This window comes from Natator depressus, chromosome 7, assembly GCF_965152275.1.
Source record: "Natator depressus isolate rNatDep1 chromosome 7, rNatDep2.hap1, whole genome shotgun sequence".
Classification (NCBI taxonomy): domain Eukaryota; kingdom Metazoa; phylum Chordata; order Testudines; family Cheloniidae; genus Natator; species Natator depressus.
Genome location: NC_134240.1, coordinates 9,071,579 through 9,094,587, shown reverse-complemented (window position 1 = coordinate 9,094,587; position 23,009 = coordinate 9,071,579). Strand labels below are relative to the sequence as shown.

Sequence of the window (23,009 nt, the reverse complement as noted above, 5' to 3'; positions counted from 1 at the left end):
ATTTTCAGCTTTTACCGTGATACACTGCTTAAAAATATTTCAAAACCACGTTACTCAACACGGAGTGAGTCCTGAGGAAAGGCAGTCAGTAGCTGGCACAGTAGCCCCTTTCAATTTGTAAATGTTCCAAGTCTCATCAGTAAGATCTCTGCTCCTCCATCCTCGCTGCATCTTATGAAAGGGTTGGCACCAAAGATATGGCAGGGCACATGGAACTCATTAACAGCCTTTCGGAAAGGCCCCTTTGATCAGACACCCTTGTTCTCCTTTAAGAAAGAAGCCTGGAAAGTCCAATTCTGTCAAAACCATTTAAATGGCTAACAATGCATGTGTCACCTGGGCAAGCTAGCGCATCAAGACGTAGCTACCCTCAGAAATTCTGTTTGATGATGAAGACGCTCATTAATAGATCATGAGGCTAAATCTTTGCCTTATTCCAGAAGGGTGTTTTTTTTCTGTACTTTTAAAGCCAATTCAGGTGGCCTTCTCTGGCATAGCCCTTTTTTATTTTTCCCCCTGGCTTACCTAATGTCTGTTCAAGACTGGCGACTAGTTCTCCTGAGGGACAGCAGCCAAGAAAAAGAGGAAGGCTGCCAAGTGTGGGTGGCACTGAGGCTGGGACAGAAGGTGCAGACGGAGTAGGCAGGGTGAGAAGGGAAGCAGGATTTTGGGGGGGGGAGCCATAGAGGAAGAGAAGGATCCTGCAGAAGGAGTTGGCGAGGCACTGGGGAAGGAAGGGGAGGTGGGGGGAAGGAAGTGAAAGAACGGAGAGGGTGTGAGCAGCCTTCTAGGGAGGAAAGGCTGTTGTGGAGAGAGCAAGGAAGGGAGTCTGGGAAAGGTGAAAATCTGCAGCGTGAGGGAGGCAGTGACTGCAAAGAAAGGGAAGATGCTACAGGGAGCCTGCTGGGAAAGCAAGAATGGGATGGGCCTTGAGGAACCACTGTAGTGTCTCAAGCCCTCCCTCTGCCATGGGCTTTTGAGGCGAGGACAAAAGCAGTGAAGAATCACTGAGGGAGCAAGAGATGCCTCTGAGGAAGTGCAGTGAGCAAGCATGGGAGGTGAAGGGGGAGGCAGGCAGGCAGACAACATATGTGAAGCCATCAGAGAAGAAAGGAAATCTGGGTGGGGGGAAGTGGCATGCCGTGGGGGGAGAGCAGATTTAGTCTTTATTTTGTAACTGCTCACGTACCCCAGCAGGCCGGCAGTTTCCATTTCAAGTGGGTCAAGGATGGCGTCTTGGATGCCGACAATGTTCTCAAAAGTTGAAAAGCCCGGCGAAGTATCCCAACACAAGAGGGGAGGCTGGGCCAGCCTCACTGCTGAGCTCCCGCCCGCGGATTAGTTCCGTGAGGTAAGCGGACAGACTTCCAGTGACGCTGCGTTCAGGCAGGGGCAGTGCAATGAGGAAACCTGCCCAAAATGCAGAAAAAACGCTCACAGGCCGTAGAAACGGCAAGACAGGAAGTCGCCCGTGCTATCAACCACCATAAAATGAGATGTGCCCAACAAAGATCAGGGGTGCATCTCTAAGGGGTACCGCACAGCACTCACAGCCCCAGGACTGCAGGGAGGGGCAGTTGTAACTTTTAAGCCACCTTTGCACCCTCCTAGTCTTGGGCTGCTCTGGGAACTGTCGTTGTCCCCTGCATAACTTAGGCCCCCGGAGCTGTCTGTCTTAAGTTATGACGGTCTCCCCAGGGTGCTTTATGGGTAGCAACGCTGCCCAGAATCTGCATAGTGCTGTGGCCCAGCCCCTAGCCTGCCCCCACCCGAACTTGTGAGGGGGTACTCAGAAGATAGGTTGGTGGCTATGTTCCTCTGTGCCTGCACCAGAGGAATCGTTCTCCAGCTGATATGGAAATTTAAGGCCCACATTACGCCAAGTGAGAGGGCTGGAGCAGTGACAAGGGGCCAGGGTAGGGGTGAGGATCTCCCCCCCATCCCCACCCCCCCGGCCCTGATGCCTCAGAATGAAAGTATTTTGCCAGCCCAGCCTTGGAAGAACTAGATGCAGAGATATTTTTGTGTCGTTCATTCTCTCTTGGTGGTTTTTGTTTTTAACAAAAACCGGGAGGCCATGCGGTTGGCAGGAATGAGCACAGGGCTGGGAGTTGGGTTATCCTGAGTCCCTAGGGTGAATTTTACTGTGTAGATTTCAGGAAGTCACTTCACTTTAGTGTATCAGTATTCCCATTTGTAAAAGGGGGCTCACAATCTTTACCCAGGGTACCGTAAGAAGTTATGAGTTCAGGTCTGCACAGTGCTTTGAGGCTACACAATACTAAGTAAAACATTAGGGAAAAAGAGCCAGTTACTTTAAAAAAAAAAAAACAGCAGAGAAATGAGGAACTGATAATCTCTCTAGTGAACACCATTTGGCCACCTAGGCTGCCTGGTATTCAGAGGGTAGAATGGACAGTATCAGTTGAGGGTTTGTCTTCATGGGGAAACTTACCAGTAAAATTATACCACTAGTTACAGAGCTATAACTCCATCTGTGGACACTCTTATTCCAAAGTTACCACACTGGGAGTTATTGTGGTATAGTTATTACAATACATTTCCCTGTATAGACAAGCTCTGAGAGGAGACTGTCTCCAGTGCTGTTACCATCTCCACGGTCCGAGCTACGTCGTGATAAACCGCAAACGACAACGCTGAGAGAAGCCAGATTTCCTTTTTGTGAAGGGAAGGTATGTAAGATAGGACTGAAAGATTCCGGCCACTAATGAGGAGAAGGGAGTGGAGATGGGGGCGGAGGAGGAGGAGAATCAGTCACAGACACCCCAAAGAAATACAGACTAACACGGCTGTTACTCTGAAACCTAATAGGATGATGATGATAATTAATATTTAGTGAAGGACAGAGAACTTAAGTGATCAAAGCCAGGAATAGGTCACGGGTCTCTTGACTTCCCAGTCCTGTGCCATATTGTTGGTTCTGCCTCTGATGTATCGTATATCAGCTGCAACCGCTTTGGGTGCTCAAGGGAAGGGAGAACGTTTTCCTTTTAGCAATGTGCCCTAAACTGGTGTCACTCGGCTATTGCTTAATTATCACAGGAGTTACCCAGTGTCATGAGCTTTTCCATTTGTTCCCAGGAGATTTTGTCATGACTCCTTGGAACAAAACATTACCATGGCCTCTTGCAGGGTAACGACACCATAACTGTGAGTGTCAGCATTGTGTGTGATAAGTATGCCACGAACAAGCACTGATTTATAAACTGTGTCACTGCCAAGAAAAGCAGATGTTCTGTGAAGTTTTGCATTGACTCAGTATTTATTGCAGATTTGCAGTGAGTGCTTCCTATTAATTTTCCTGACTTTTAACTGTGGAGTTTTGAGGCCTACGTTTGTCCCATTTTGCTATTGGTTTTCCGTGTAGATAGGGCCCTACCGAATTCATGGCCATGAAAAATGCATCACAGACCGTGAAATCTGGTCTTTTGTGTACTTTTACCCAATACTGTATAGATTTCACGGGGGAGACCAACATTTCTCAAATTGGGGGTCCTGATCCAAAGGACTGTGAAGGAGGAGGATGTTGCAACATTATTGTAGGATGGGGGGTTGTAGTATTGCCACCCTTACTTCTGCGCTGCCTTCAGAGCTGAGTGGCTGGAGAGCGGTGGCTGCTGGCCGAGGACTCAGCTCTGAAGGGAGCAGTGCAGAAGTGAAGGGTGACAATACTGCAACCCCTCTACAATAACCTTGCAATCGCTGCCGCCCCAGCCTCCTTTTGGGTCAGGACCCCTACAGTTACAGCACCATGAAATCTCAGATTTAAATATCTGAAATCGTGAAATTTACAATTTTTAAATCCTGTGACCATGAAACTGACCACAATGGACCGTGAATTTGGTAGGGCCATACATATAGTGTAAAGACATAAGTATGGCAGAACAATAAAATCACTGCCAATGATATGTATGTATTTATTGTGAAATGTTTCCATTTCCAAATTAAAAGGGGCCCTTTATTTAAAGAAGGAACCCCCACCACCACCCTTCAGAAATGGGCTGTTCCTCCAGGAAGAAAGCTAACCTTTCCCCCGGTCAATCAGATTTTGGAGGATTTCTCTCTCAGGAAGATAAGAATACCTCCAAACATTAGGGGAGCCTATGTGCTGATTGGCTGGAGAGACGGGACTCTGATTGTCGGATACAAAGTGTGGGGTCTAAGAAGCAAGTAATGGGCATGCCGCATTCCCACAAACACACATACACCGATGGTGCTTCAGAACCCTGCCTCAGCATCTTAGCTGTACTCTTTGCTTGGTTTGCCTGTGCAGATGCTGGCTTGCATGCACAAATGTGAAGGTTTGCAGGATGCATACAGACAGTCCACAACATTGGCATAACTGTATTGTGTACATTAAACTATGGTCTATAGCAACAGGAAATGCAGCCTTAGCTGTAGGATCACCTGACAGCATCTGCAGAAATCATTAGTCAGTTACCATTCTAATGGCCTCATATCGCATTAACGTTTCCCCTTTTTTGGCAATATGTGTGTACCGTGTCCTTATTTTGGAATTCTGCACATTCGGTCACTTTGACGGCTCTGGGACTTTTGTTTGCTTGATTTTCATCACAATATGCTTGTCATTAAGGATTTTTTCAATGTCTCTCAAATTCAAGCATGACCTGACTTTCCATTGACTTCAATGGGCTTTGGATCAGGCCCTGTGTGAACCAACAAACAATGACCAAAATAGCGAGTGAGTGGAGAACTAGCTTACAACTGCTGTTTTCTGCACTGTTTTCTGTGTGTGTGTGAATGAGAGACCAAAAGAGTAAAAGGAGACTTGCACATAAAATGCATTGGCACTTGGCCCTGAAAAAACGTAGCTGCCCTGTAGTGAGGGAGACTGCTTGCTGGGAAGGGTTGCTACCTTGCCAGTTTTTTACTATCTCATCTGGTGGGGCTTACATGAAAGTCAGCTGAAGCTATGCAGGAGCCAAGCTTGCAAACGTTTTCAGTAGATGGAACTATTCTGGGAAGGTTTCAAACTATCCAGAGAGCGTTTAGTCCTGCTATTCCAGCCCAGTATCTTCATAGTCAGCCAAATGTAAAGTAGCCAAGACTTCTATGCGAAGCATCAGCAGAGAGGCATTTGCACCCGTTAGCATTGAAATACTGATATCCTCTGCTGAAAACGGCCCTCTTGTTTATATTATTTTTTGAAGATGGCCTCAAAGAGTTGATAATCTCCTAGAAAGGCACAAACACAATAAGATGCCCTGGGAGACCAGTATCATTCGGTATCGGTTTTGTATTATTTTTTCTGCCTTTCTTTTCATCTAAAATGTTGAGACACTGACTGTTATGAGCTGGGAATGAGGCACCACTCTTTATTTATAAAAAGGCACCATCCTATATACTTTAATAAAGGTGTATTTGATTCCTGTGCACCATTAGTCATTCATAGTGCAATTTCCTAAGGCATTCATGCTGTAAAATCACTCTTATTAATGTCAGTAAATACACTGTGTTCTTTGAGACAGAAAATTGACACGCACTGTACAGCACTTATAAAGAAATTGCAATGGACTCTTACAACCAAGCTGGTTTGGTGAATACGAAGTAGCAAGTGCAGCGGAGCAAGAGGAATAACCGGTTGCTTTGCTGTACTGCCAGCTGTTAATACAAAGCAGATATTGGCCTCCATTAAGGTAAATATCAAGATGTCAAAGGATAATTAAGGGGGAAAATCCTGGCCCCATTGAAGTCAATGGCAAAACTCCCATTGACATCACTGGGACCAGGATTTCAGCCAAAGGCTCTTTCATGGCTCCAAAAGCTGGAGCCACATTTGGAAGGAGTTCAGGTTGGGGGGAGGGACAGTGGTGTCTGGAAGCAATGACTTGATCTTGCTCCAATGAAGTCAATGGAAGTTTTGCCCTTGACTTCAATGGGAGCAGGATCGAGTCCCTGTGGTTAATGGAGACCATGCTCTGGGGTACTGTGGGGAACATGCGGACAGGCGAATTAAGGCCAGGATTGGAATATCCCCAGACACTGGGGAAATTTGCATTTGGAACCTTGAGGATCAGGCCCATTTCTCATTGCTGTAAGTGTTGCAGTGAGCTCCCTTGCTGTGCCGGAGATACCTGTGGTTCCCAGAGAGTCACCAACTTAAATAACTCTGTGGTGAGTGGCACAAAGAGCGAGGGGCATCCAGGAGGAGGCGGGATTGGAGATTCCTGGCTTAGTGCTCTGCACCAGAGGAGGATGACAAATTGCTGGCTCTGCTGTGGCTGGGATAAAGGTTCTGTGGTTGCTAGGGAAAACTGACAAGGACAGCACCAGTCTACCCTTCAGGACATCATATGAAGCTTTAAGAAATACCAGTGAAGCAAACTGGATGAGCTGAAAAACCCAGTACTTAATTTTAACCAGCAGTACTGCAGAAACACACACACACCCTGAGCACATATCAGATAGCTAGCTAGACCCCCTATCTAGTTCACTTAAGGGTCCAATTGTGGAGGGTGTATGTACAAATATGTGCGCAGGTGCAAATGTTCGGTGCGGGTTTGTGATGTGCATAAAATTGGCAGGTGGAGTTTTCGGGGCCAATTTGAAAATTTAACCCCTTAAAGCTTCATATGATGTCCCGAAGGGTAGAACGGCGCTGCTAAGTTACATCCTTTTTATAAGATAAAATAAAAATTCTGAGGTTATTTCAGGCAGAAGAACTTGTCCACTTTTCCTTTCCCCATCTAGCTGCACCCATGCCCCTTCTTCACTGGGGACCAGCCACTGCTTTTGTTTCCCCCTCTGTGTGCCTAGGTCGGCCAGCTCTGTACTTTGTGTTGCATCCTTGCATTTTTCCCACCAGCCAGTGCACTTCTGCAAGGCCAGGTGTCATCTGACAGCGTTCCATTAAAGTCAGTGGAGCTATGCCGATTTCTGCCAGCTGAGGATCTGACCCTAAATGTCTTCATGACTACAGAAAACAAAAGATCTTATGTGATGCTGATTTCCAAAGCAGGCTTCTTGAAAACTTGATGTCTGTTCATCGGCTTTAATATTCAGCTTTGGAATCTTTAACTGCTTCCTGAGTTGCGGACCAGATGTTGCGAAATTTAAAAATCCCCTTTTAGGAAATTACCTGGGTCATTTCTAGCTATTTAACTCCAGCTCAGAAAGGAACTATAAGATAAAATTTTGCATCTGTTGGAGTACAGCCCTAATGAACTTATCTTTCTCTTGGTTCGTGCGCATAGCTCCTACTAGAAGGATGGCCGTGGGATTAAAACACAGCACTGGGAGCCGAGAGAACTAGACTATCTTCTAGCTTTTCCACAGACTTCCTGTGTGACTGTGGCAAGTCACTCATCCTCTGTACCTCAGTTTCCCCATCTGCAAAATGGGACAACACTTACTAACTGGCTAACCTCTTCGCAGCTTGAGTGAATGTCCATACATGATTTCTTCATGAATCTGACTCCTTTAGCCTCTGTAGATTTTGTTGCTGCGAGCTGTGACTGTTGATTCAGAATAAATTGGACGGTTTTTACAATGCACCATAATAGCGTATTGCAGGCCATTTTTCCTGCATAATGTTACATGTTTTGCAGCTTGTATTAGCTATTTGTTTAGCAAAAAGGGCTCTCTCACGCTCTGTGCTGTTTCAGAGTAACAGCCGTGTTAGTCTGTATTCGCAAAAAAAAAAAGGAGTACTTGTGGCACCTTAGAGACTAACTAATTAGAGACTAACCTTAGAGACTAACTCTGTGCTGTGTGCATCTATCTAGTCTCCTTCCCAAGGGTGAAATATTCTCTAGGGCTTTTTGTTCTGCATAGTGTAGCTTAACCTTGTGCAACTAAACTAAGAGATGCTTATGGAAATAGGACTGACTATCCAGTAAAAAAGAAAGGAGTGAGTGAGTGAAGCACTCTATGCAGTCAGAATCAAATCCTGCAGGCTTTACTCTTGTCTTCTCTAGGCAAAACTCCAGTGAGAATTGTGCCTCACTGCAGGATTTGCCCTTAGAGAGGGGAGGGAGAAAGAGAGATGCAAACTGAGGAATCTTGTCTTGAGTATCACACTTGTGCCCCAACCCGCAAACATTTTACCTAGGTGAGTAACTTGAGTAGCCCCACTGACATCAGCCACTTGAGCTGGAGAGGACCCCAGGGAGTTCTTCTTACAGATGGCTGTAAAGGGACTGTTCACCTGAGTAAAATCACTCCCATGTGTAAGTGCCGGTGGCTTGTGGCTCAAATTGCAGGTTATCGTTTTGGAATATTAAGGCGTTTGTGTCGGGCCTCGTCTGCACCGTTTTGGGTTTGTATTATTTTGCTAACACTGGTATAGCCATGTGTGCAATAGCTTCATGTAGACATGCTGCACCAGTATAAATAACAATTATTCATGAGAGCAACACATCTGTGCTAGGAATTGACACTAGGGCATCTCCATCAGTGTAGCTTTAGGCAGCTAAAACCCCAGAGTACCAGAGTCCCAAGAGAAAGCAGCTATGACGTGTGTGAGTATTTTGATGGTAAATAAACCGTTCCAAATTTTGTCTCAAAATTATATGCAGCTTCTTTTAAATCTTTTCCTCATTGCTATTTTTTTAGTATCTTTACGCACTTATAATTGTAAAAATCAAAGGTGGCTTCATAGTATTTTAAAAAACACACACACACACACACACACACACACACACACACACACACACACACACACACACACACACACACACACACACGTTTAAAAATATGACTCTGATAGATCTGCCTGGCTTAATCACACCGTGGCTGTCTGTAATTTGTCGCTGGAGATGAAATCTCAGTTTTGTAGAGGGAGTGTAATGAGTTTTTGTTTTATTTTTGACTCAAAACCTCCTAGGACTCTCACTCAGCCATGTTATTTTGTCAGCTTTTTTCACTTCAATTTTTGTGAGGCTTCCTGTTTACACAGCGTCTAAATATGGTGGTTGGGTTTTTTTAGCGTGATGACACAATGATGTCTAAAAATATTGTGTGTAACTACTGGCTGCAAATAGGGAGGATGTTACTGCCAGGGGGGCGTAGCATAAATATCCTGCAGGTTCTACTCTGCCCAAACATTAAGGAGCAGGATATCATGGGGAATTGGTCCACATGGCTAAGAAATGGACTGTTTGCCTTTTAGACTGTATTTTTAAAAACTCATAAAGTTGTGCAAAATATGCTTCAATAACTTGACGTTGAGAATTCACCGACATATATGTTTTGCCTGCAAGTGATGTTTCATGAGTGAAATCAAAGATTATTAGTGTTTCCTCAATTTTTTGTTTGTCTCGGTGTAAAAGCTAGCCTAATGTTAAATGAGTGTAAATCTGAAGTGGCTTTCTGGAAGCAACTTGTGATTTACTCTGGCATAGCCGAGAGAAGAATATGGCCATAGTCCTTTAATTTTGTATGCACAGGTCTGCCCCTTCACCCATACACTGCACAAGGCTGTAGCATGTGTATGTCCCAGCTCTACTAAATGATAATCCAGTTTGCACTGACAAAATTAAATGCTGTGTTGAACCCCCACTGAACAGCATTTAATCCTAGTCTTCCCCTTTGCTTTACCTTGAAAGAGGTACTTGTTATTATCGGAAAGGGATACCTATGTTCTTTTAGTACACTCCTTTTTCATTAAGCATCTGAGTAAATCACCTGCTTGCATAAAACCTGCGGGAATTGCTTGTCTGTGAGCTACGACTGCTGCAGAGATGAGGTAATGTGTAAACATCCTGGACAATCGTTCTCCATTCCTTCCCCTCCCTCTGCTTTTGAGTTGCATAAACCTGCATTAGGTAAGAGGTGACCACTTGTGCAGAGAGAAAAAGGGTTTGCTGGTTTCTTTGGAAAACATGAAAATCCAATACCTCTGCAGTTTTCTGTTTGGTTTTGTTGTGAGCTGGGTTCCATGCTGCGCTTTGTTCCACTTGTTTCTTGATTTTATGCAGGAGGTAGGACTGGAAACAAGGGCTTGAGTCTATTTAAGTTTCTCCTTATTTAACCGTTTTCCTATCAATAAATAGACAACACCCCTTCCCCGCTCACCCTATCATTAATATCAGTGATTGGGTATATATAGTGACATACGCTTTTGCAAAATATAACCGATATAAATGTGCAAAAAAAGCATTTTGATTAAGCTGAAATACATACAAATTCATATCTATCTCTGAACTGCTTGTAATATCGGTGTCTTGTCTTTGCCAGGATTCATCTTGCAGTAGATTCTTTAGTAAGAACTGCCAGTCATACTGTTCATATTAGCAAGGCACAGTGGATAGAAGATGAAAATGTAACTGCAGGAGATGGGATCTGGCAGCTATTAGAGCTGTTGGGTCAAATCCTGATTCCTGCACAGATCTTGAGTAAATCAGTTTAAATAACTGATGAGCTACCGGTAAATAAATTGCATGTATATACTTGGGAAGCCAGGACTAGCTCCTTGTTCTTCAGTTCCAAAAGCCCAGGCCTCTACCTCTTGAGCTAAAGATGATCTCCCTTAGTAATGCCCCTTTTTATTTCCTATGACGCTAGAGGGTGACATTTGTAAGCTCTAGGGCAGCAGTTCTCAACCATCGGTCCAAGGCCCCCTAGGGGCCCGCGAGCAGATTTCAGGGGGTCTGCCAAGCAGGACCAGCATTAGACTCACTGGGTTCCAGGGCAGAAAACCAAAGACCTCTGCCCAAAGCTGTGCCATCTGGGACTGAAAATGAAGCCTGAGCAACTTAGCTTCACTGGGCCCTGTGTGGAGTGCGTCCACAGGCAATTGCCCTGCTTGCTACCCCCTAATGCTGGCCCTGGCTTTTATATGCAGAAAAACAGTTGTTATAGCACAGGTGGGCCGTGGAGTTTTCATAGCATGTTGGCGGTGGGCTTAGAAAGAAAGAGGTTGAGAACCCCTCCTCTAGGGGACAAGGCCAGTCTTTTTTGTTATCTGTAAAAACAACGAGGAGTACTTGTGGCACCTTATAGACTAACAAATTTATTTGGGCATAAGCTTTCGAGGGCTAAAACCCACTTCATCAGATGCATGGAGTGGAAAATACAATAGGAAGATATATATATCAGTACACGAAAAGATGGGAGTTGCCTTACCCAGTTTGGGGGTCGAGACAAATCAATTAAAGTGGGCTATTATCAACAGCTTGCAAAGGGCTTTGGGATCCTTCTGGAAGACTAATAATAAATTAGTCACTATCTCTGGCCTTCCGGGCTTTGCAAGCTGCAGTGTAGAGCCCCCCCATGGAAACCATGAGGCTCACTGTCAATGCAAGGTCTCCCTGTACAGAGCAGCCTGTATGATTTGAGGATGTGATAGAGATGCCACAACAATCGCAAGTCAATACACCCTATCACTGAATGTCTTGTTCTGTTCTGTGCTAAATAGTCCAGATTTAACTTTCTAAAATTCTGCAAATTCATCATTGCATTTTTGAGATAATATAAAATGCATGAAGTTCAGAGAATCTTAAGAACCACAAGATGCCTGATTCAAAGGTTAATTGTATCAGTAGTTTAATTTTAATGAATTGGAAGAAGAGTCAAGGATGGATTTATACCTCTAACTATTTAATGATTTATGAAAAATCTCTGTGGGTAAAAGAGAGGCCTGTCTTGTTGTTAGAGCAGGAATCTTGAGATTTGGGTCCTGTTTCTTCTATGTGGTCCCGAGTATGTCATTTGTGGCTTGTTTTTTCTAAGATGCTAAGCACCAACAGATGCTATTGACTTGAAATAGAGTTGTGAGTGCTCAGCACTTCTCCGAATTAGTCACTTAAGCTCTATGTCTACATGTCTCCATCTATAAAATAGGGGATCTCACTTACTTACCTAACTCAGAGGCATGTCGTGAGAGTTAATTGCTTAATATTTTTAAAGTGCTTCGAGATTCGCTGTTGGATGGCGCAGAGTGCAAATGGAGTGCAAATGATTGTGATAGCTTTTACACTTGAATCTTTGAGGCAGCTTTCCATGGCACAATGTTTTTATATTAGAGAGAGAGAAAGAGAGGAAATGTTTTTAGTTACCAATAGATAAATGCGGCAATTACAGCTGTCAGAAATGATTAACGTGATTTCATTGGGTAAAAACGAGCAATTAGGCATTGCCATTATTTATGCTATCTCAGTGCAACAGATGGGGCTGTGACTTAAAAACACTAATGGATCAGACTCTTCACAACGGGAGCAATTGGCAGCAGTATGTCAGAGGCAGAAAAAGTGTAAGTTGATGAAATGACTAATCTATGGTAGCATGTGTGTTCATAAATAAATCACAATGGCTTAGTGACAAATGCAGCTGTGATCAGATTGTAATGGATTTAAGGGCTCCAGACAATGCAGATAAATCACATACAGAGCTCCTTAGGAGCAGGGACTAGAACCCTGGATTTTTATCTCCTAAACCGAAGGTCTATAGCAATTGAGCTAAAGGAGATCCACCACGGCCAGCAATAGCTGTAAGCCACACATCCTCTTTGTGGGCCTCTCAGTAATGGATCTCTCTCTCTCTCTCTCTCTCTCTCAATAGTTATTTCTTTAATTTAGGCCTGGTCTAAACCCAGTTTTTGTACTGTATGTTGTCTTATACCAGCATAGTGTATTCCCCGTCCTGTATGTCAATGAGCTATAGTGATATAAGCGCATTTATACTGGTATTTGTGTGTCAATAAGGCCTTATATTTTTAAAAACTCTTTACATGTTCCACCGTCTCCCACATCCAGGCTTTCTCAGGCTTTGTCTATGGAGGGGCTTGTCATGTCACCGTTTTCGGGTAGAATCCCAGCCCCGTCTCAGAGTGCAACGTATGGCCTGGATCCTCAGGTGGTGTAAATTGATAGCCCCACTGACATCAACAGAGCAATGCCGATTTCCACCAGCTGAGACTCGGGCCCTAACTCTCTGTTACTGTCCACAGAGAGATCAGTCATTTGTAGGGAAATAACTATTGTGTTCACGATGTTTAATTCATTAGGAAGTCCCTATCTTAGAAAGCCACCCTCTGTCTATGTTTAGAGCTGCAGATTTATTGCCTGTGAGAAGCTCTGTGCCTTCAGGAGAATGAGTTATTCTGAGGGCATGATTAAAAAAAAATAAAAGCCAGGTTCCCTTTACCAGCTGTAATCTTCAGAGTACTTGAAAGCCAGGCCTTGCCCAGACTGTGAGGGACCCAGAATAGAACAGTTCTTAAATAATGTAAACGCTGTCATGGAGATGTAATAGATTTTAAAGGACAGGTGTTAAAGGAGCATAATGTACCTTTATTTTTTTTAACTGTTCCAAGAGAGACATGAGAATAGTTTTTGATGGATAAACATGACATAAACCTGAAACTAAGGTGACCAAAACAGTCCAGATCTAATAGCTATGGAGTGAGCCAGGTCTCATTGCATATCCCTGGATAAACCTCATGGTCCAAGCAGCTGTGCTGGTCTTGAAACTCAAATAAGGCAATGCCATCGTCTTCTTCAATGAGGCTGTCTCTCCTATGTCTGCCGCAACAAGCAATCCCAGCAGGAGCCTTCGTGTTCGAATGCATGGGCGGCACGTGAACCACCCATTCGGGAGGCTAGCCCTTAGCCCCGCTCCTTCTGCCCGAGGCCCTTCCCTACTGGAGCCCTGAACCCCCACTGCGGCCACTGGCCCCCCCACCCCCACCCCAGCCCCGGAGCACCGGACAGGCAGTCCCAGCATGCTGGGCAGCCCGAGGCCCAGAGCGCTGGGCGGCTTGAGTGCTGAGCAGCCCAAGGCCCGGATCACTGAGCGCCCCGAGCGCTGGGCATCCCAAGGCCCAGATCACCAGGCGGCCCAAGTGCTGGGTGGCCCGAGCTGCAGAGCACTGGCCACAGGGGACAGGCGGGAAGCAGAAGGGGGCTTGGGGCGGAGTCTGGGCAGGAGCACGCCTGGCTCTTTGAGGAGGCTCAGTCTCCCCTGGCCTGAAATACCCACCACCCATGTTTGAATGTACAACTAATTCATTCCCTCTCCCAGGGGGTAGGATTGAGGATAACTTCCTTGTGACAAGGGACAGAACTCAGGCCAGCTGGGGACTTACTAATTTAGTTCCTAAACTTCCTAAATATGAACTAAATCAGCTGGGAGAAATAATTTAATCAGAAAAATGTGAATGACAATTGGGAATCATTTAAGAACATCTTGATAGATGCCTGAAAAGCCACAGTCCCACAGTTGAGGAAGAAGATCGTGCTGATTAAAAAATTGACCTGGTTTAGAGGGGAAGTGAAGACATCTATAAAAAATTAATATATATAAGAAATGGAAGAAAAGGGAAGTTGATATTAATGAATATAAATCATAAGTTAGGAATTGTAGAAAATTGGTAAGGGAAGCAAAGGGACACTAGGATAAATCTATGGCTAGCAGAATTAAGGACAATAAGGGGTTTTATAAATATATTAGGAATAAAAGGAATCCTGACAATGGTATTGGTCCATTACTAGATGGAAAGGGTAAAATTATCAATAATGAAGCAGAAAATGCAGAAGTATTCAATAAATATTTCTGTTCCATATTTGGGGGAAAAATAGATGCTATTTTCATCATATGGTGCTGATAACATTCTTTCCATTCCACTGATATCTCTGGAGGATGTTAAACAGAAGTTATTAACCTTAGCCATTTTAAATTAGCAGATCCATATAACTTGCATTGAAGAGTTTAAAAAGAGCTAGCTGAGGAACTCACTTGACTCTTAATGTTTATTTTCAATAAGTCTTGGAGCACTGGGGAATTTCCAGAAGACTGGAAGAAAGCTAATGTGCCAATTTTTAAAGAAGGTAAACGGGATGACCCAGGTAATTATAGGCCCGTCAGCCTGACATTGATCCCAGGAAAGATAATGTCAAACTAAACTTCATATATATTTCTGATGAGATAAGCTTAAGTGATAAAGGTAATAGTGTTGACATAATATACTTAAACTTTTGTAAGGTATTTGACTTGGTACAGCATGATATTTTGATTAAAAATTAGAACAATATAAAATATGGCACACATTAAATGGATTAAAAACTGGCGAACTGATAGGTCTCAAAATGTAATTACAAACAGGGAATCATCATCAAGTGGGTATGTTTCCAGTGGGGTCCTGCAGGCATCAGTTCTTGGACCTACGCTATTTAACATTTATATCAATGACCTTAAAAAAACTAAAATGATCACTGATAAGGTTTGCAGATGACACAAAAATTGGGGGAATGCTAAATCATGAAGAGGAGAGGTCACTGGTGCAGAGCAGTGTGGATTGCTTGGTACATTGTATGCAAGCAAACAACATGCATTTTAATATGGCTACATGTAAATTCAGTAGAACCCCGTTTATCTGATCCTCCATTAACTGGCTCTCCGTGTCAACCAGACAACCAACGCACACAGGTCCAGAAGGAGGTGATCTCTGTGGTGACCACTAGATGGCGCTGCAGCATTGCACTTTCCCATTCTCTGCTTTATCAGGATTATTGATTATCTGTTCTGGCCCCTATACCAGTTAGATTGAATAAACGGGGTTCTGCTTTATATGCATCTAGGAACAAAGAATGTTGACCGTACTTACAGAGTGGGGGACTCTATCCAGGGAAGCAGTGACTTCTGAAAAAGTTTTGGGGGATAAACAGCTGAACATAAGCTCCCAGTGGGACACTGTGGCCGAAAGAGCTAATGCAATCCTGGGATGCATAAACAGGGGAATTTCGAGCAGAAGTTAAGAGGTGATTTTACCTCTGTATTTAGCACTAGTGTGACCTGTGTTGGAATACTGTGTCCAGTTCTGGTGCCCACAAGTCAAGAAAGATGTAGATAAATTGGAGAGGGTTCAAAGAAGAGTCATGAGAATGATTAAAGGATTAGAAAACATGCCTTACAGTGATAGACTCAAAGAGACTCAATCTATTTATCTTAAAAAAAGAAGACTGTGTGACTTGATTACAGCTCATAAATATCTACATGGGGAATAAATATTTAATAATGGGCTCTTCAATCTAGCAGAGAAAAGTATAACACAATCCAAGAGCTGGAAGTTAAAGCTAGACACTTCCAACTAGAAATAAAGCATACATTTTTGACAGTGGGAGTAATTAACCAATGGAACAGTTTACCAAGGGTGAGAGTGGATTCTCCATCACTATTTTTAAGTCAAGTTAGGATCTTTTTTTCTAAATGATCTGCTCTAGGAATTATTTTGGGGGCAGTTCTCTGGCCTGTGTTATACAGGAGGTCAGACTAGATGATCACAATCGTCCTTTCTCACCTTGGAATCTCTGAATAAATGTCTTGTTTATACCCAGGGCTGGTTGCTCTGCTAGAGCATGTGAACGTAAGAACATTGCTAGCTCTGCGTGTAAAGGTATTAATAAGTCTGGATTATTTTCACTACACAGGCCAAGTGCAATGAAATTACAACGGAACTGCAGCTCTGCTACAGCTTTTGGGTAATTTTCATCTGATCCTGAGAGGTGTTACGTGCCCTTAGCTACTGTTTGAAGTCTATGGGAGTTGAGAGTGCTCAACAGCTGGGAGAAAGAACCTTAACCTTCCTGTAGGGAGTAGATTCAGTTACCAAGACATCTTCCAATGTGGCTCAGTAGCAAGGACATCAAAGCCTACTGTTATAAGTACTGTAATTGCCTTCTGCAGCTTTTAAATGGAGTTTCCTCCATTCCCTCACCACTGACATGTTCCTTTCTTTCTAGATGACAGAAGGCAGGCACTGCCAGGTGCAGCTCCTTGATGACAGGAAGTTGGAACTGCTGGTTCAGGTAAACACCCTGTATGGGGCATCAAAAGCATCACTTTGCCCAACACAGCCTGGTTTTATAGTGGCATCTATGCTTTTTAATGCAGTCCACTTAATTGTATTTTACCAGCTTAAATGGACACAGTCAAACTTTTCTTAAATGTCCATGAGTAAAGTTTTCAAAATCGCCCAAGTTCTGTTTTCAGAAGCAATGGCGGACTTATGCTCCTAAATCTCATTGGCTTCTGAGTGCCTGCATCACTTTTGAAATGGGACTTAGACCCCAAAGTCAAAGAGGCGCATCTAAAAAATTTTAGCCCTCATCTGTGTAACTAACAACCCCTCAGATTACTAACATGGAATGAATTTTAAAAATCTAAATCAGACTTCATCTTTTTGTTATTTGCTTGGACGATGACAAACGGACCCGTCTTGTGTCACTAGATTCATGTTCTAGCTCTTGGTGCTGTTACATTTGGACATTTTTCAATAAATAGCTTTTTTAAAAAAAATCTGTTCTCACTACAATTTATAACACATTATGTTCTTCTGAGTTTCAATTTTAAAATCTATTTGAAAATGGTCTGTGTTTTGGATTGTGTTTTGGGGTGGATGGTACCTTGTCATAAGGGGGAAAAAAAGGTCCAGTTTTTCTGGGGTATAACAGATTCTATATTGAAAAGTCCCTCCTGCAATAAAGTCCACGAAAAGCCTGAATTCAGTCCAGTCTTTCTCCTAGACTAGCCACTCCTTTCCTCTGCCTCTTTTTATACATTTCAACTGGTTTGCAGAGGCTAACAAACTTAGTTGCCTCTGCTCCCCAACCACTTAGTCATTTATGTCTGGTTCTAAATTTCTGCAGTTCTGAAAGGTAAACTGGGGTTTGGAGTCTTGACTGTACTTGGGAAGTCAACGCCCAAGGGCACGAGGCTTCATGGCACCTAGCTGGGTGGTAGACTGCATCATGGTTCTTTAAACTATGTGGCAATGTCCCTTTAAGGTAACATACCCAGAGAAGACTAATTTAAAAATAAAATGGCTGAGCTGAATGTAATGATGTGCTGATGATTCTCTCAATAGCCCAAACTTTTGTCTCGGGAGTTACTGGATCTGGTGGCATCACATTTCAACCTCAAAGAAAAGGAGTATTTTGGAATAACATTTATAGATGATACGTAAGTATCTGTATTTCTTTTTTTAAACAATTGGTGAAATGAGTGTTGCAAACCAATGTCTCAGTCCATCCCACAAAGCACAGAAATTGGACTCCAGGCCAAGCCACAGTGATCTAAAGATGACTCCTGTTTTCAAAGACGTTTTCCTCCCCCTTAGAATGGTCCTCAGCTGAGTCAGGATGACACACCATGACAAAACAGAAGGGCAGTTCTATAAAATCCTACTTGGGTTTATTTTGCCCTTTCTTATTTGTCTTACAAGTGAAAGGTGGAAAAGTTGATTCAGTGTTCTCTCCTTCACATGCTCATGCATGCCTTCTCTGTACAATTGAAAAAAACTGGGGGAATATGCAAGCATTTTTAGTATTTTCTGGCCTCAAACCCAGTATAAACAAATCTTTAATCCTGAACTGGCATAACGGCAGAGAAATCTGAAGTCAGATAACATAGTAATAAACTCTCCCTATTTCTGTGCCTTTTGCTTATTTTTGTAGAAGTCTAAAACCACTTTGCAGTCTTCTAAAAACAGCTGCAAACATAGCATGCATTTTAACTCCTTAAATTCTTCTCTCATCCAGTTGTTAGTGAAACCTTCGAGCTGACTGACATTGGTGGGCATGTTGCCTAGTCTCAATGTGCATTTTACTGCATGACATTGCACGAGTCACTTTATACTCCCTCATAATAAGCATTTCCAGTGCAACCACATCCCAGCTTCCAGAAATGGCAGAAGACCCGTGCCAAAAACAAGCCCAGCTCGGGAGGGGTGGAGGTTTGCAATAGTAGCCAGTGGAACTGGATCTTGGCCCTAGTTACATCTTTATTAGAGGGCTGGTGTTAATCCCTGCCCTACCTAGGACTTTTCTCACCCTTTTCAGCACATCCCTTATCTCTGTAGGTCACACAGGAAATCTGTGACAGTAAAGACACCCTTAATCACAAGACCAACTTTCTTCCCAATGTACAAAGCTGTGCGTCAACCCGCAGCTATAGAGGCAGTGTCCTCCCCAGGGGTTTTGGGGGTGGGGGAGGAGAGGAATAGTGGGGGATGCTCTTTAGGATGTCGTCTTAGCTGGGTATCACCCCTGTGTGAGGAGGTGTCTGCTTCTGAAGCCCTTCTTGGCACTATCATGGGTGTATTTTTTGAAGAGCTGCTTTCCTCCCGGGGACTCTTTTTGGAATGTTTTTGCAATGTCTTTGCCCTTTCCACTGTCAGAAAATGTTTTCTTCCAGCATTTCTTCTATAAATACCTCTGGGATGATGTTTGTACTCCTCCCAACCTCCCAGGAGAGCTTCCATGAGACTTTTTTTCCCTCGTTAATTGCTTAGTGGCGGTTCCACCTGCTGAGCTTTTCCAAAGCACTCCCTGGGTATTTCATAAAGGCTGCTAGGATCCCAAAAAAGCAAGCAGAAATTTTGACAAATGCCAGAGAATTTATAGGCATCTGCTAAAGATGCCACGTGCCTGTCAGTGTTTGGAGTGTGAGCCTGTCACCTCTGGGGGGCAGTCATGCTGTTCCAGCTTGGGGCCTGTCCCCGTGCCAGAACCTCTCAGATGGCAGCACAAGGCATCACTGAGTGCCTGTCTCTCCGAGCTAATCCACGGGGCAAAGCAAGGAGCAAACCACATCACCCACTCTGTTCCCGCTTGTTATTAAAAATGGTGCTTGTGGAGGCATGTATTCTCTTCTCAGTCACTCCCTATGGACACTGCCCTAAACTGATTCAGCCACTGCAGTGTTCAATAACAGAGTCTGTACGGGCACCTGCCTGACTAGATAATAGTGCCTACACTGACAAGCCGTGCTATGAAATGTGGGCACTTCGCCCTTCTCTTTCGTTTGACTTGACAATTATCAAAAACAGGCTCTTCATCTTGGGGGTCTGCATCAATAGACGCTGGGACATGACAGCACAACGCGCTGCAATCTCTCCGCGGACACAGTGATTATGGAACCAGCATCTTTCCACTCTAAAGGGCACCCATCCTTGGACTACTTGCCAGATTCTCAGCTGGTGTAAATTGGAATGGCTACTTTGAAATCGGTGGAACTGCTCCAATTTACAACAGCAGGGCAAGATCTTGCCTTAATGTGGAGGGGAGACATATTAGTTCTTCTAATATGCAAAGTAGATCAACGTCTGAAAGTGCTAGTAAGTAAACAGACATTTGGCCAAATCCTGCCTCGATTGAAGAGTTGAAAGTTTTGTCCCAGACTTCAGTGTGAACAGGATTTCTCAGTCCTGCTCTTTTAAAATGCTGGTTTGAGCAAATGCAAGCGCTGAAGGGAATCTGTTTCAGTATTATTAATGGAACCTGTTCCTCTCCCTCCATATCCCCCCACCCTCCACTCCCCATTTGTTCCTACAGAGGCCAGAATATATGGCTGCAGTTAGATCATAGAGTTCTGGATCATGACTTGCCCAAGAAACCAGGTCCAGCAACTTTGTACTTTGCAGTTAGGTAAGTAATTGTTTTCTATATGTTTCTATATATATACCAAACATTACAGGTTTGGTGTCTTTATTATTTGGTGTATTTATAGCTTTTTGTTTCAAAGGATTAATAATTAATTTGATAGAGGATAATTAATTGATGATTAATTTGACAGAGGAAATAAAAGTCAAAGCCATATGTGTTATTTTTAGAAAGCAATTAACTCCTGGATAAATGCTGGTTAGCTATGAGATACTTTGGAAATTTGGTTGTTCCCTTTTTAAATCAAAACAATTTTTTATTAAATTAAACAGATGTAGATTTTTTTTAAAGAATCCTATACTTAAAGAGCTTCCTTACTTGAATTGCTACTAACAACTTTGATTAGTTAAACTATACTAATTCCTAACCATTAAATCTACTTTTCCCCAGTTATGCTGGCTGCTACTATTTTCCTTTTCAGTCAGTCTGAAAAATGAAATTAGGCTGATCTGTTCCACTCTCCAGTACTAATATGACACAACTTCTTGCTAGATTTTTGCTGAGTTTGTTAAAATTTTTTGTAAGGCACTCTGAGAGAACAGTGATTTGTGTAGCATGGGTAAGTAGGAACCACAAGACTGCGCTGTCTGTGTTTAGGACATAGTAGGGGATGGTTCAAACCTGGTACTCACTGAATATGCTTTCCTTCTTGTTAGATTTTGTAGCTTCCCACCTTCCCCCATGTTTTAAAAACAAAACCAAAACTAATTTTTTCCCTTTAAATGTATTTATTACAGGCCCTTTGTCCCTCCTAAACATTCAGTGCCTCTGGCCAGGAAATGAGAAACTGAGTCTGTGTATTGAACTTCAGTCACTTACATGGCAACAGGGCAGAAATACTGTCACTGACTTGGCCATCAAATTGGTCACGTGACTAATCTTCCCTATTCTTTCATGAAATGTAAAGAGCTCTATTCCATGTGGGCAGGACCCTGCGCCCTGGCAGAGATCCACTGACCTCGGCCTGCCCTGACTCACATCAGAGATCTGGAACTGTGCATAGACAGTCGGGAGTGGGGGGGTGGGGGTGCAAAGATATCTTAAAGCCACCTTTACACACATACTTCCTGAGCTGTGCTGTGCACACCTTGGTTGGGACGGAAGATCTAGGCCAGGACCTGTTAAGATACAGAAGTGTTCCTTACAAGATGGGAGATTGGAAAGCACTGAAAGAGTTAATATGGAGAGAAAGAGCTGACTTGGGAGGAGAAGCTGCTGGTAGATAATTTTAAGCCCAAGCAATTTGGGGTAGAGTTTGCATCTTAGGGGCATAAAAGCTTAAATAAACTATTTTAAAATGAGCAAGTAGGTAGTGCATGGACAGGCCTTTAGAAAGGAAAAGAGGAGGATATAGGAATAGTCAATAATACACCAATTATTTAGCACGGCAGAAAAGATATATTCTAATAGAAGTACCTTTAAGATCTGCATATAGTTCTGACGTTTGAGCAACAGTGGGTTTTCACACCCTGGCACATGCCTTGGCTGGTTAGCACCCGCATGCTTATCTCTCCCTAACACATGTGCCTTGTCATTGTCTATTCTTTAATTAAACCCAGATGTGAGCAGTCGAAAGGCTAGGGTCAGCGCTGTGTACACACAGCTTCAGTGGAAAGGCAGAGGCAGGGATAGAGCGCGGCGCTCATGCTTGGCACAATACAGGCCTATGTGGGCCATGTGGCCTCCGAATTCTGCCTCAGACCAGAACTGAGGCAGAAATGGTGCCGGTGCTTCATACTGAACATCTCCTGCCAGTTTAACGCCTCCTGGTTTGGGGTTTAAACAAGCCTTGTGCCTGCTCGGTATAAAAGGCATGGTTTTAAAACAGGAGCAAGGAAGAGCCATTTTGTAAACACAAAATAACTGATGCAAGGGGTCAAGGAGGTTTGCCTGGGAGATAAAGAGCAAATGTGAACTTTAGCCTTTTGCGGAATATGCCTTCTCTTCCCCCAATGCTTTTTAATACCTTTGCCAGCGGAAATTAGCATCCTCCCTGTTCCCGGGCTTTTGTATAGCCTCCTTTGTCGGTCAGCTTCCGCATTTACACTGCGAGCTCTTTAGGGCAGGGGCCTGTCAGGAGAGAGAGACTGAACTGGGCATGGGGCCTGGAGGCCCAGTGTGTAAGGACTCAATAAATGGGGCCCCAGGAAGGGAATGTTTTGATTACCTGGACTGGGAGTTATGAAATGGCCCTGAAGAGGGGAGAAATTGGCAGCAGGGCATTGCAGAGTGACTTCTGGCTACAAGGAGGTGCTCAGGAATTAGCCACCCTGTGTTAGACCTGTGTTAGGGGACTGGACCATGTGGCCCCAAATATTCCCTCATTCTGCGAAGCCTATGCATTGATCATGACCTGTTCATACCTTGCAGCGATGTAGCTAAAAAAGGCTTTACGGGACTGGGTTATCTTGCTTTGATAGATTTGAGAGATTAGTGCTTCCAGAATGATAGATGTTCATTGTCTAGGCACCGTTTCGTGTGTAATGTTCCTAGTCTTGGTGCTGTTTAATGTAATAGCCCAAGTGAGTATCAGGCACAAAGCAAAAGCAACTTACAGAACTTGTTGTTCTTTTTATTATTTAGGAGTACTTG

The 23,009-nt window shown here is 43.6% G+C and overlaps 1 protein-coding gene across 2 annotated transcripts in view; it reads left to right on the top strand.

Annotated features, from left to right (window-relative positions):
* Positions 1-23,009, top strand: part of FRMD4B (FERM domain containing 4B) — a 192,971-nt gene that overhangs the window by 92,553 nt on the left and 77,409 nt on the right. For both annotated transcript variants that reach the window (XM_074957463.1, XM_074957464.1), the window contains 3 exons: positions 16,719-16,784; positions 17,843-17,937; positions 20,310-20,402. In XM_074957463.1, coding sequence (XP_074813564.1) covers positions 16,719-16,784; positions 17,843-17,937; positions 20,310-20,402 — 254 coding nt within the window. The remainder of the gene's footprint in view (positions 1-16,718; positions 16,785-17,842; positions 17,938-20,309; positions 20,403-23,009) is intronic.